The sequence below is a fragment of the Nelusetta ayraudi genome, unplaced genomic scaffold, assembly GCF_046127955.1.
Source record: "Nelusetta ayraudi isolate G7.1 ecotype Tasmania unplaced genomic scaffold, CSIRO-AGI_Nayr_v1 ptg000190l, whole genome shotgun sequence".
Classification (NCBI taxonomy): Eukaryota; Metazoa; Chordata; class Actinopteri; order Tetraodontiformes; family Monacanthidae; genus Nelusetta; species Nelusetta ayraudi.
This window is the reverse complement of record NW_027466239.1, coordinates 934,761-947,613: the sequence shown is the minus strand read 5'-3', so window position 1 is coordinate 947,613 and position 12,853 is coordinate 934,761. Positions and strand designations below refer to the sequence as shown.

The following is a 12,853-nucleotide window of genomic DNA, read 5'->3' as shown; positions in this document are numbered from 1 at the left end:
CAGGAGTCTGCTACCCTGTAACCCTACCCTGTCCGAGTTCATTCAATATCATATCATTTTTTATCACCATGTATGAGAGGAAACAAGGTGAGACTGACCTGTGGTCTGATCTTCATGATGTCTTCATGGCAGAGAACCTTGGATTCAGACTGTGCCACTGTTCTCCAATCTGCCAGTTGTCAATTTTAGGTTCTGGGCCAGTCCAGGAGGGGATATACTCTCTCTCTCTCTCTCTCTCTCTCTCCCTCTCTCTCTCTCTCTCTCTCTCTCTCTCTCTCACACACACACACACACACACACACACACATCCACAGAGCAATAAACTATTGCATTGCCATGCTCAATGAAAGCTGAAGCGATAGTTATGATCTATTAATCAGAGACCAGAATAGCTTTGTAACATAAATCACAGTCATTACAGTCATTATTATCACAATGTATGTTAGTTTGACTGTTTGGGATCAATGTGGGGAATTCTAATTGATTCTATCATTTTCAAAGTTTGATTGCATTTCAATCCTCCTGTGTTAACCTTGCAGCTTCGGCTCTCTATAATTCAGTTAAATACAAAATAAAATGTAAAAACAATCTGTCTTTATAGATTCAAAGTCCTCAGGAACCAGGCACTGCCTTGTCTCAAAGAGCTCTAACGCTAAGGTCTCAAAATACACTCAAGGGTCCTAAAAGTGGTGGAAGTGGAGGGAAATCTTTCAGCGAGCAAGCTTAAAACCCTCCTCTTTTGTAATTCTGTAATACAATATTTCCTCTGTTGTTGTTTTGCTGCTCTGTCACATTTACACATTATCAACATAATCTGTAAAAGTAAGAGCAACCATTTTACTTTTCTCAAAAGGAGAAGAGTGAAAGACACTGCAATCTAAAATGTGACCACTGGATGTCGCTGTTTTGTCAAAATCTCCAAACATTACACACTTGACCTTTAAGTTAAAGTAAACCCTCTTTGTAAAACTAAAAAACTTTGAGTTGTATAAGGATGAATTTTGCATGACCGTACCAAAAACTCACTTGTTAGACACGCACACAGACATGTTTGAAGAAACTGTCGCGGCTTCCCTTGATCCTCGTTCCCTCGACACTGATCACCTGTGTCTCCCCTGCCTAACCTTCCTGTCAATAACCACCGCCTGAGCCAACAGTGAGCAGGTAACCCTGGCAACCACAGTGACGCACGCGCCGACATTCACGCGCACAAACTGCTGGCTGCAACAGGTGGTGTTGACTATTTAGAGGATTAATTTTCAATTAAAAAAATTTTTTTTTTTTTCAATCCATCCATTTTCAATACCTGCTTCTTCCTGAGTTTCCGATTCACTTCACTGCATGTTTTTGGACTGTGAGAGGAAGCAGGAGGACCTGGAGAGAACCCAGCAGACACAGGGAGAACATGCAAACTCCACACGGAAAGGCCCCAGGGCCAGAACCAAACCCACAACCTTCTTGCTGTGAGGCGGCAGCATGAACCACTGCACCACTGGCATTTTTAATCCAAAAAATTCACGTGTGTGTGGGTAAATTAATGTTGATGCAAGAGTCTTACGACATGCCTGTGTAATTGTAAATCTAAATGTTTACAGTCACACGTACACAATTATATGCTACTATATGCATACTCTTTCCTTGTTGTGCTCAGAGCAAGCATCTGCATGTCACAAACATCACAAAAAGAAACGGTGTTTTGGAAGAAAAATAAATAAATGCGTGTTTTTAGATCCGTCCGGTGTTACAAATATTTTGGCCACCAGCGTATATTCTGTCTATCATATATTGTCATTTCTGTGTACTGCCTGAAACCTCACGGAATCGAACCCACGACCTTCTTGCTGCGAGGCGACCGATCTCTCATGTCCTCCACTGCGATAGGTGGCAGTATTGCGATATTGCCTTGTGTACATCTCGGCAGCAACCTGCCGAAGAATAAACAGCGTCAGCAGGAACAGAGTTAATAGAAAGAATTTAGGATTTTTCCGTCACTGTGGAGTTCTACTCTGTAGCTGCCCAATCTGCTCCAATGCCGACTCGGTAGGTGGCGGCAATGCTCCGGACACTGAGGAGTAAACTGCCATTAAACAAAAAGAAGAAGAAGAAGAAGAAGAAACAGCGCTAGCTTGGAGGCTAACAAGCAGCAGCAGCAGCATCCCTGAGTGCAGGAGCAGCGATGATACTACGTCATTGGATGGATGTCCAACCCCTCAACGACTTGCTTGAACTGAGCTTGACTTTGTAAGTAAGCGAATGAAGCAGAAGCAGCGATGGAGAAAAAGTTCAGCCAGTGGAAGAAACAGTGTCTGAACAAGCTGGACCAGAGCAAGAAAGGCAGCGTGGACGAAGACATCGAACATGTGGTGTCTCTGATAAACAGCCGCGAGGAGTTCTTCACCACCAGCTCCTGCTCGGGCAGAGTCATCCTCATTGACTCGGTGAGCACTTCGTCTCCAAGACACTTCTTCTGGTTTGATTCGTGCTAGCGGCTAATCGCTGTGTTCCGAAATGAATTCAACTCGTCCTGTCTTTGTGCACTCCAGCCTCTGGAAAGCAGTGAGGTCCAGAAGAAGAATTGTGTCTGGCTGTTCGTCTCCCATCACAAGTGCACAGCAGATGACCTGGTGAGGACTGACTCATTTCTGCACCCAGTGCTACTGTTGTAGTCGAGACGGCACCAACCAGAACCTATCGAGATTGAGACCAGACTTTTGACATTTGGAGTTGGAGACCAAGACAAGACCGTGACTTTATATTAAAAAAAAAAATAACAACAACTGGTCTGGATTAAAAAAAACAAAACAGCCAGTCCAGTCTGAGTCCAGACCCAGTAAAACAGCCTCAGAGGACGAGACGAGACTGAAACCCTTAAAAAGTGTTCTGGAGACTAAGACCAAACTCCAGTACCGCAACACTTCTTCTTCCAGTCACCTCCACGTCATTCCAATTCAAACTTTGCTCTGCAGGTATCGGCTCTCGCTCGCTCCAGTGGGGATGCAGTGTTCAAGTTCGAGCCGTTCGTTCTTCATGTTCAGTGTCAGCAGCTGGATGATGCACAGCTCATGGTGAGGAAAAGTGTCTGTTTTGTTTTTTAAACCTCCTTAATGTCTTGCTCAAGATTGATTTCTGTCGTTCATTTACGACCACAATTGAACACATGAATCCACAAAACCTACAGAATGTGATTTAAATACACTTCAAGGACACTGATTTAATTATTTAAGTGACATGCAAGCACATGTTTGCTACATATCCAGTGATATGTAGCAAACCTCTGTCAAAGTTTAGAACCCATTATAGCCCCCCAGTCAATAGGTTTGCCCACCCCTGGTCTAGACCAACTCAGTGCAGCATTCTCCCTCCTCAGTAAATTATAATGCTGATAATGTAACAGCATTAAGGTAGAGTGGGCATTGGCATTTGTTTACAATGTAATTAAAATATACATTTATTTTCTCCAGCATTCTGTGGCCATCAACTCCGGCTTTCGGAACTCGGGACTCACTGTTGGCAAGACGGGGAAAATCATGACGGTAAGCTTGCAACTATATACTTTTCAGTTTTCTCTCATAGAAAGTGATGAAATTTTTGTAACAGCAAATGTAACATTAAACCTCTCTGAAAGGCTCATCCTTTTTACATGTTGCTCCTGCATACAGATATCAATACATCAACCCAATCCTTGTTTCTATAGGCAGTCCGCAGTACCCATGGCCTCGAGGTTCCTCTGAGTCAGGAGGGAAAACTCCTAGTTGAACCAGAATACATCCATTTCCTAACTCAGGTAGCCAATAAGAAGATGGAGGAGAATCTAAGACGGATCCACAGGTCAGTAGGAACTACTGACCTAAATACGGAAGGAACTACTTCACCAGATGCGACTATAAAAGCATAGACATAGCATAGACATAGAAGGAACTACTACTACTGGTGAAGTAGCTCCTGGCAGCAGACTAACAGAGTTACTGTCAGTCTGCTGCCAGGAGATCAAATTTTTAACAAAGTGTCTCATTGTCGTCCTCAGGTTCTATCATAACCTCCAGTCAGCTCTGCCTGAAGAGGAAGTCCAGAACAAGAAACAACAAGTTCCACCTTCACCCATCTCACAGGAAGCACAACGTCCTCCTCAAAGACGAGAGAACAAAAATGGAGAATCGGCAGAGGTCCAAGAGGGGAGAAACACAACCAGTGTGTATCAGCGGAGACGCAAACGAGAAAAACACAACGAGAAGGACTTGCCTGGATGATGCGTCCTGCAGCGCTCCAGAGCTGGAGAACTTTCTGGATCTGTTCACGTGAAGATTGCCCAGGAGAAAAGCTGCATGACAGCAACAACTTTTCACAAGAAAGAATGTGTTGTGATTCATACACATTTTAATGCAAACAAACTGAAATGTCCACCACCATGTTTGACATGAATTGGAGAATATGTTGTGTGGTCTGTGTCTAGTTTGATCGGCACATCACTGTGTTAACGTTTGCACATTTGTGGAGCCTTGTGCTCCTCTGTCCCGCACAATCTGCATTGGCGTTCTAGTTCTCAAGCATCCAGTAGAGGGAAACATACAAAAATAAATACATAAATTCATACTCCAAAAAGACCTGTAAGAGTTTTAAATCATGCAAGATACCAGGAACAGTCTTTTTGAAGTTGCAAATTTTAAAATTGAGTAATCAATTTTAGAACCGTACACATAATGTATAGAGCAAAAAGCATTCTACAGAAGAGGATTAGGGCCACAAGAAGAGAAAAAAAATTAAGACTGAATTTTTTTTTTTTTTTTCCAAGTCGAAATTTCAACTTCGAGAATAAAGTTCAGGTTAAAAAGATGAAATTTTGTGAATAAAATCGAAAATTTGCAATTAATGTCAGCGTGACGTCAGTCAAAATGTGGAGAATAAAGTGGAAAGGCTCTGCGCGCAAGTGGAGTACTTTTGTTTTCCCCACTTTCCTGATAATTCCGGACGTCTGACCCCAGATTCAGTTGTTCTGTTAGAATCAGGGTCCCTGAAACTGAGTGATGGCTAGATGGTATCAAAGATTCGCAAGGAAGTGACGTAGATTCTAACAAAGTCTCGTAGATTCTTTCCAACTCACGTTGGGAGAGATGGAGGGTCCGAGTAGCCCAGGCTTCACTGCAAGCATGAATCAAATAAAATCAGTCAGTCAACAGTTAGGTTTAGGATCAGGACTCGGGTGGCGGTTAGGTTTAGGATTCGGGTCCAAGTCGCAGTTAGGATCAGTATTGAAGTTACGGTACCGGTCAAGAATACAGTTTTGGAGGCTAAGGATGTTACATAGGGTAAAATCATTGCCTATCTCTATCAATGTTAGCCATCCTCTTTGACATTAGCTTCGCCTTCAACAGGATTTTTTGAGACTTTCTAAGAACCTACGTCACTGCCTTACGAATCTTAGATACCATCTAGCCATGACCCTGAAACTGGGAGGGTGGGCGTAGTTTCAACTCAACAACAGGAAGATAAAGTCAGTGAATGTGGCTTTGAACAGTGCCACTGATCCCTCTGGCCCTGCGCTTTTCAAAGCCTCCACTGGGGGGCGCCAGAGGACTCCAGGGGAGGCGACCGTGAAAAGTGCGGCATCCTATTGAAAGTGAAGCCAAAGTTGAAGGATGAAGCGGCGGGAAAAGCAACAGTGTCCATAGTGATGATGAAAGTCTCTGACTACAGTTGATGTGTTGATGATTTGATTGGGGGAATTGCACCAGCAGCCAGTCATTTAAGAACAAACACAGACAAGGATTATTAATTTTTAATAACAATATATGTTTAAGAACATACAAATGTGAAAGATGTTTCCAAAAAATACGCATGTAACATATATTGTTGAAACCTCTTTTTAATATGCAAAGCAATGAGCACAACTACAGTCACACACACACACACACACATATATATACATATATGTATATGTGTGTGAGAGAGAGATTATTTCAAGTCAAGACTTTTTAAAGTCAAAGGTGATCAAAGCAATGACAGTTCAGCATCAAAGCTTCTCTACAATAAATACATCCTGAATGCTGCTCATTGAGGTGTGTGTGTGTGTGTGTGTGTGTGTGTGTGTGTGTGTGTGTGTGTGTGTGTGTGTGGCCAGCAGAGGGCAGTGTTACTGCAGCTTGCAGTCATTTGCAGCCATTGTCAAAGCAGTGGCTCCAGTGCTTGGATGTTTCCCACAAGCTTCATTTGTCCATCACTACTTTGTCCTGCAGTGTGTTCTGCTCCTAGTGCAGTTTCTGCCACTGCTTTCCTGCCACTGCTTCTGACACAATGTTTGCTGCCCTTGTCTTTTGATGGAGTGAGCAGCTCCTTGAGGACCAGACCATCTTCAGCTGTTGCACTCCAACTGCTTCTGGGAGCCACAGCCACACTTGATGCACCCTGGCAGAGAGAGAGGGGCGTGGCTGCACTTCAACTCAACACATTGTCATGTGATTTCAGGGAAGTGGGAGCAGAAACACTGATCAGAGATTATAAGCATGACAAAATATCACAAGAGCAGCTCAAAGTCCAAGTGCTTCTCCGTCAGGCTGCATGTTGGCTGGAGGCAGCAGCAGCAGCAGGAGTCCTCTCTGTTCACAGAGGGTCGCTCTAGGTGGACACAGGTGGCTTCTTTCACTCCTCTCTCAAACCATCTGTCTTCTGTGTCTAAAATCTGGACCTTTGAGTCTTGGAAGGAGGGAGGGGCCTTTGTCCTGGAAATACACATGAACCGCTGACTCAACAGAGCTGTTGATGACAACACCTGCTTGATCATCAACACCTGATCTGACTTGCTATTAGTCGGTATCTTTAGCCTTGGCCACACCCACACCTTCAAAGGTAATCTGATTGGATTTGGGTTATGGGATTGGATGGAATCTTGGAAACGGGTTGAAAAGGGAAAGAAGGATTCTGAAATGGGATTAGATGATGTCATCCAATCCTAATTTTGATCTGGATCAAAGCTTCAGTTTGTGTTGTTGAAAACATTTCAGTAGGATGTGGAGAACTTTGATCCAAAAAGAAGTGGAATATCCTGATCCCAACAGGGGGTGGGATTTCAAGGTGGATTTCAGGAAGGAAATGAGCAAAACTTTAACATTGGTCAAATAACCAATTTGTATCATTTTAGCAGAGGCCCTTCAATATTATTGTTCCTTGTTAACAGGTTGTCATTGTGTTCCTTTGAATGTTGGATGTCAGCTTGAAGTCACCACTACAGCTGCAGCCTGAGGGGGAGAAAGGCTGATCAGACAGAAGAACACTGTGCAGCAGCAGGAAGTGCAAAGCTGATTTCTAGCTTGTGCTCCAGATGCGGCCAGGCAGTGGACAGTTTGTGCAACAGACTGGTGTGATGTGGCAGGCAGGCAGGCAGGCAGGCAGGCAGCAGTCATTCAGAGTTGCAGCATTTCTATCTGGCCTGGAAGGGGCCACAGACCATAGTTTGCTTCACCTGTCTCCTGGAAGAATGACACTTTTATTGTCTGCAGTTGTATTTTCATCTCATTGGAGGCCTCTGCCAAGCACCAAAACAAAGAAAGCAGACAGCAAACAGTGTTTCTCTTTCCTTTGGCTCACATGACTGTGAAACACCTCCAAAAATGTGGCTGACCAAACAGAATTGTGAGCATTTTCCCACTGGGAGCAGGTTTTCCTTTGCTTGTTCCTGTGAAGAAAGCATCCAGAAACATCAATTGGATGATGTGGATGTTGAGCTTCAGCACAGAGTTTGCGTGACGTCAGTGGGTTCAGCAGAAGTGGAGATATTTGATTGGCAAGTGGAACAACAGCAATAGTGCTGAGCAGGAAACAGCAGCTGCTGGACGATGTGCCGGCCTGCTGTCAGTCCAGCAGCCTTGTGTGAAAAACACTCTTCCAGGAAGGCAAACAACAACTTGCAGCTTCCAGTCCAGTCCCTAAGCAGCTGAGACTGGGAGGTTGTGGGTTCCATCCCCGCCTGGCTCACACCAAGACTGTCAAAATGCTCACATTGCCTCCCTGCTTCAGTCTTCAGGGTTGCAACTGTGGCTTGGTGCTGTTCTTTGATTGAAAGCATGCTCAGCTTTGCTGCCATCTGCTGGTATGGCAATGCCACACAGGCTCAAATGAAGAGTCAGTCAAATCATCAGACAATGCAGCAAAGTGTTGGGCTGCACTTTGCCAAGCTTGGAGAGCATCTACAGACAGAGGATGCTAAATCGGGCCAGGAAGACCACCAGTGACCTGAGCCCCCACCCCCTGGCCTGCACCTTTGACTGGCTTCCTTCAGGGTGACCATACTGCCCCCCTCTGTTTAAACTCCTGAACAGCCAGCACACTTCCTAACTTTAGCCTCTCAGCTGGTCTGGAGAAGCATTAAAACTACTGCTGCTCCTAATGACTCTTCATGACATGTGACTACTGGGCTCTGTCCATGATCCCACTGTCGCCCCCTGCTGCTCTGGGGGCCCAGTTGCTTTTTTCTCTGATTGGACAGTGAGACGCCTTTGGTTGTGATTCAGCGCTGGACAAACAAAAGTTGATGAACACATTGAGTCTGCTTCTCATCAGCAGTGAATGTCTCTGATGATGCCTTCAAGGACTGAAGTGTGAGCGCTGATTCCTGCCGTCTCTTCTTCTCTCCTCACATGGAAGTGATGTGTTCATGTTGAGGGAGGATCACTTGGTCCTGAGGATGGGGGAGGGCTCTTCCAGAGTGCAGCCAGTAGGGGGCATCAGAGGCTCGGCCTCCTTGTTGTCCTCAGGAGCTGACAGGAAGTGTCACATCCCTCAACAACTGTCCAGTCTCATCACGTCAGGGAGCAACAGCAGCTCTTCAAAGAGGAAATCACATTTTTCTCACCGTCATCATGGACCGCCAACAAGTGATGGCAACTGTAGTTCTGGAAAGAGCAGCCAGGGGGCGCCCTCGAGTCAAAACTACCTTCTATTGCAGACTTTACAGAGAAATGAACACGTGCTGAAAAAATAAGACATTAATTAACAGGCAGATATTTCAGACAGGTCACTCTATAATATGTCAAGAAGAAACAAAATGTGTTCAAATGTGGCCTTGAACCTTCAAACATTCCTATGACGCGTCGGTCCTCGCAGCTCCCAGTTCTGCCACTGAGGGGCGCTGTTTGAGCAGTTTTTGCTTGTTTGGTTTTGTTTGTAGCCACAATGCAAGCATCAGTTGTATCATACTGGGGAATTGATCTTTCTGCCTGGCAACAAGACATTTCCAGCCAATAGAAAAACTATGTCCACATAATAATAATGATGACATTCAAACAATCCAGATTGAGACAACAGCGAGGCTCAGACTCTCCAGACAGGAGTCCAGCATGTGGATGGGAAGTGTGAACAGTGTGGAGCAGTTGAATGTGTGGAAGATGTGGGCAGGAGAGGAGAAGAGGCTCCACGTGGCCTTTGATTGAGAAAATCTACAAAAGAGTGGAGCTGAAGGAAGTCTCCAAGCATTGCTTTGACTTTCTACACAACACACAATTAATAGGAGCACCTTTTGATTGTCTTCAAGGTTACAGACCGTAGGTGGCGCTAATGCTCCCTAGAATGGGGAGCAAACTGCCAGATAGTACGTGACAAGAAGAGCACACACACCTGTATGCACTCTCTCTCTCTCTTACACACAGCGTCATGTGACTTCCTGGAAGTGTGGTAGCAGTTGAGGCGGCTGGATGGGAGGAGCCACAGTGTGTAGCAGAAGCAGGAAGAGAAGCTGAAAGTTAAAGTTGTTCTGTGTCAGGCTCCATTTTGAGGCGAGGCAGCAGCAACAGCAGCAGCAGCAGCAGGTGAGTCCTGACTTACTAAAGACCTCATCAAATGTGACGCTAGTCAACATTTTATCAATCCACTTTTATTTGTACGGCGCTAAATCACATCCAAAAACGTCTCAAAGTGCTTTGACCAATCAGAGAAAGAGAAGCAACTGGGCCCCCAGAGCAGCAAAGGCCGACAGTGGGGGGAGGAGTCAACAATGTGACTTCAGTCTGGTTGATTTCTTCCTGTTCTCTCGCTCCCAAGTGGAAGTCAGAGGCTGTGTCTCAATTCAGGTTCTGCACCCTTCAGACAGAGTGTCCTCCGTATGAAGGAAGCGTTCTTCGAGGACCTGGCCTAGGAGGACGGACCAAACCCCGCCTCCCTTGTAACCACCCGGGACGGTCTAGCATTCGGCGTATTTCCTGTTTGCGTCACCGCCGTTCCCTCCTGCTGGCCAACCCCGGAAGTGACGTTTTTATAGTATCAGGCTAACCATTGGTTTGCCATCTAACGATGCCGTTGGATGATCAAATAAATAAAATCCTACGTTAAAAACTGGATACTTTATTTGAAACTTCAATCCTTAAATTTATATGTTGTGTCTTTGCCAGTAGATGGCGCTAATTTCAGCTGACTTCCCAGGATCCCACGATGCTTTGCAGCAGCACGCAAAGCATCATGGGATACCCAAGTACGCGAAGGATAGTAGCGGTGTATCCTTGGAATCGGCTAAAACGAGTGCATATTTCCGAGTACACATTTGGAGTGTCCTTCGGACTTTTGGGAATTGGGGTAAGCCTTCGCGCAGTGCTATGACGCAACTTAGTTTCAAAGTGCATACTTCAAGGATGCAGAGCCTGAATTGAGACACAGCATGAGAGTGGGTTGTTCCACTGCAGCGAAACTCAACAGTCATTCGATAAATGCTGGGATTTGTACCGCCCATCGGACCCTCAGCGTCTCTGGGGTCTATGGAGCAGTGGGCTGGCCTCGGCTGGCCCGGACGCTCAGCTTCTGCATGATGATTGAATGATCTGTTCAAGAGAGGCTGAATCCCTTTTTGATTGACGGTGAAATGCGATCAGCGATCTTGAAGTATAAACATCCGCCGAAGCAGTTTTCAAGTGTTTCATTCCGTTGTTCTGAGTTGATCCAGAGACTCTGCTGATCCTCTGAGCGACTTTGTCTTTGCTACAATTCTAGCTAGCTACAATTCTAGCGTCTATTTCTGGTGTTTTTGTTTTTTTTATAGACGGTAGCTGCTTGTGTTTGGAGACTCTGACTTCTGACACAGCGGGAGCTGCTGAGCCTCTCCCCCGTCACAAAGCACTCACAGGCGGTCACACTTCACACGAGCCTCGCGCAGTAGCTCCAGCTAGCGAGCTAACTGCGCATAATGGCAGATAATATGAGTGTCCTGAAAAGTTGTGGCTTTGATTCAGGGAGACTGAGGTCTGAACTTCAAGCCCTACATTCAAACCAGGACTTGCAGGGCAACAGAGGGAAGCTGTGTGATTTCTTGCTGTTTCTGAAAGACATGGAGTTGGACAGTGCAACACCTAAGCTGTACAAACTGCTGTCTTAGTGGCAACCATTGGAGCTCCATCTGCAGGTGTGGAGAGGAGCTTCTCCTGTTTAAAGCAGCTCAAGTCTTGAACCTGCAACACAATGGGCCAAGGCAGTTTAAGCAGCCGAGCTCTGCTGGCCATTGAGAGGACACTCACAGGTCATTGGATAAATGGACACTGGTCAAGTCCCTGGAAAAGACGGCTCGCTGGTACAACAGGGTCACTGATCATTTTTATTGAAAGAAATTGATGGCATAATTTATGTATAAATGAACGAATGGATTTTATGATGTCGGCAGAAAATGAGCTTCCCCTCCTTGAAAGACCAGCAGCCGCCACTGCCCTCAACAAGTGTCCAGTCTCATCACGTCAGGGAGAAACAGGTGCAGCTCTTCAAAGAGCAAATCACATTTTTCTCACCGTTCTGCCACTGAGGGGCGCTGTTTGACCAGTTTTTGTTTTGTTTGTAGCCACAATGCAAGCATCAGTTGTATCATACTGGGGAGTTGATCCTTCTGCCTGGCAACAAGACATTTCCAGCCACTAGAAAAAGTATGTCCACATCATAATAATGCTGACAATCAATCAATCCAGATTGAGACAACAGCGAGGCTCAGACTCTCCAGACAGGAGTCCAGCATGTAGATGGGAAGTGTGAACAGTGTGGAGCAGTTGAATGTGAGGAAGATGTGGGCAGGAGAGGAGAAGAGGCTCCACGTGGCCTTTGATTGAGAAAATCTACTGAAGAGTGGAGCTGAAGGAAGTCTCCAAGCATTGCTTTGACTTTCTACACAACACACAATTAATAGGAGCACCTTTTGATTGTCTTCAAGGTTACAGACCATAGGTGGCGCTAATGCTCCCTAGAATGGGGAGCAAACTGCCAGATAGTACGTGACAAGAAGAGCACACACACCTGTATGCACTCTCTCTCTCTCTTACACACAGCGTCATGTGACTTCCTGGAAGTGTGGTAGCAGTTGAGGCGGCTGGATGGGAGGAGCCACAGTGTGCAGCAGAAGCAGGAAGAGAAGCTGAAAGTTAAAGTTGTTCTGTGTCAGGCTCCATTTTGAGGCGAGGCAGCAGCAGCAGCAACAGCAGCAGCAGCAGGTGAGTCCTGACTTACTAAAGACCTCATCAAATGTGACGCTAGTCAACTTTTTATCAATCCACTTTTATTTGTACGGCGCTAAATCACATCCAAAAACGTCTCAAAGTGCTTTGACCAATCAGAGAAAGAGAAGCAACTGGGCCCCCAGAGCAGCAAAGGCCGACAGTGGGGGGAGGAGTCAACAATGTGACTTCAGTCTGGTTGATTTCTTCCTGTTCTCTCGCTCCCAAGTGGAAGTCAGAGGCTGTGTCTCAATTCAGGTTCTGCACCCTTCAGACCGTGTGTCCTCCGTTTGAAGGAAGCGTTCTTCGAGGACCTGGCCTAGGAGGATGGACCAAACCCCGCCTCCCTTGTAACCACCCGGGACGGTCTAGCCTTCGGCGTATTTCCTGGTTGCGTCACCGCCGTTCCC

The 12,853-nt window shown here is 45.8% G+C and overlaps 2 protein-coding genes and 1 long non-coding RNA gene across 3 annotated transcripts in view; 2 read left to right on the top strand and 1 right to left on the bottom strand.

The window, feature by feature from the left end:
• fam110b (family with sequence similarity 110 member B) overlaps positions 1–12,853 on the bottom strand; it is a 160,410-nt gene that overhangs the window by 82,692 nt on the left and 64,865 nt on the right. The gene's annotated exons all lie outside the window — the stretch shown is intronic.
• On the top strand, positions 1,911–4,432 carry tyw3 (tRNA-yW synthesizing protein 3 homolog (S. cerevisiae)). The gene is made up of 6 exons (XM_076015500.1): positions 1,911–2,438; positions 2,544–2,624; positions 2,967–3,065; positions 3,462–3,533; positions 3,695–3,828; positions 4,025–4,432. Exons 1-6 carry the CDS (start codon positions 2,271–2,273, stop codon positions 4,245–4,247), a joined length of 777 nt encoding a protein of 258 aa, XP_075871615.1. The 5' UTR covers positions 1,911–2,270; the 3' UTR covers positions 4,248–4,432.
• LOC142881312 (uncharacterized) lies at positions 9,650–12,684 on the top strand. Its single transcript, XR_012925554.1, has 3 exons — positions 9,650–9,794; positions 12,279–12,444; positions 12,673–12,684. It is a non-coding gene; the product is annotated as an uncharacterized LOC142881312 (long non-coding RNA).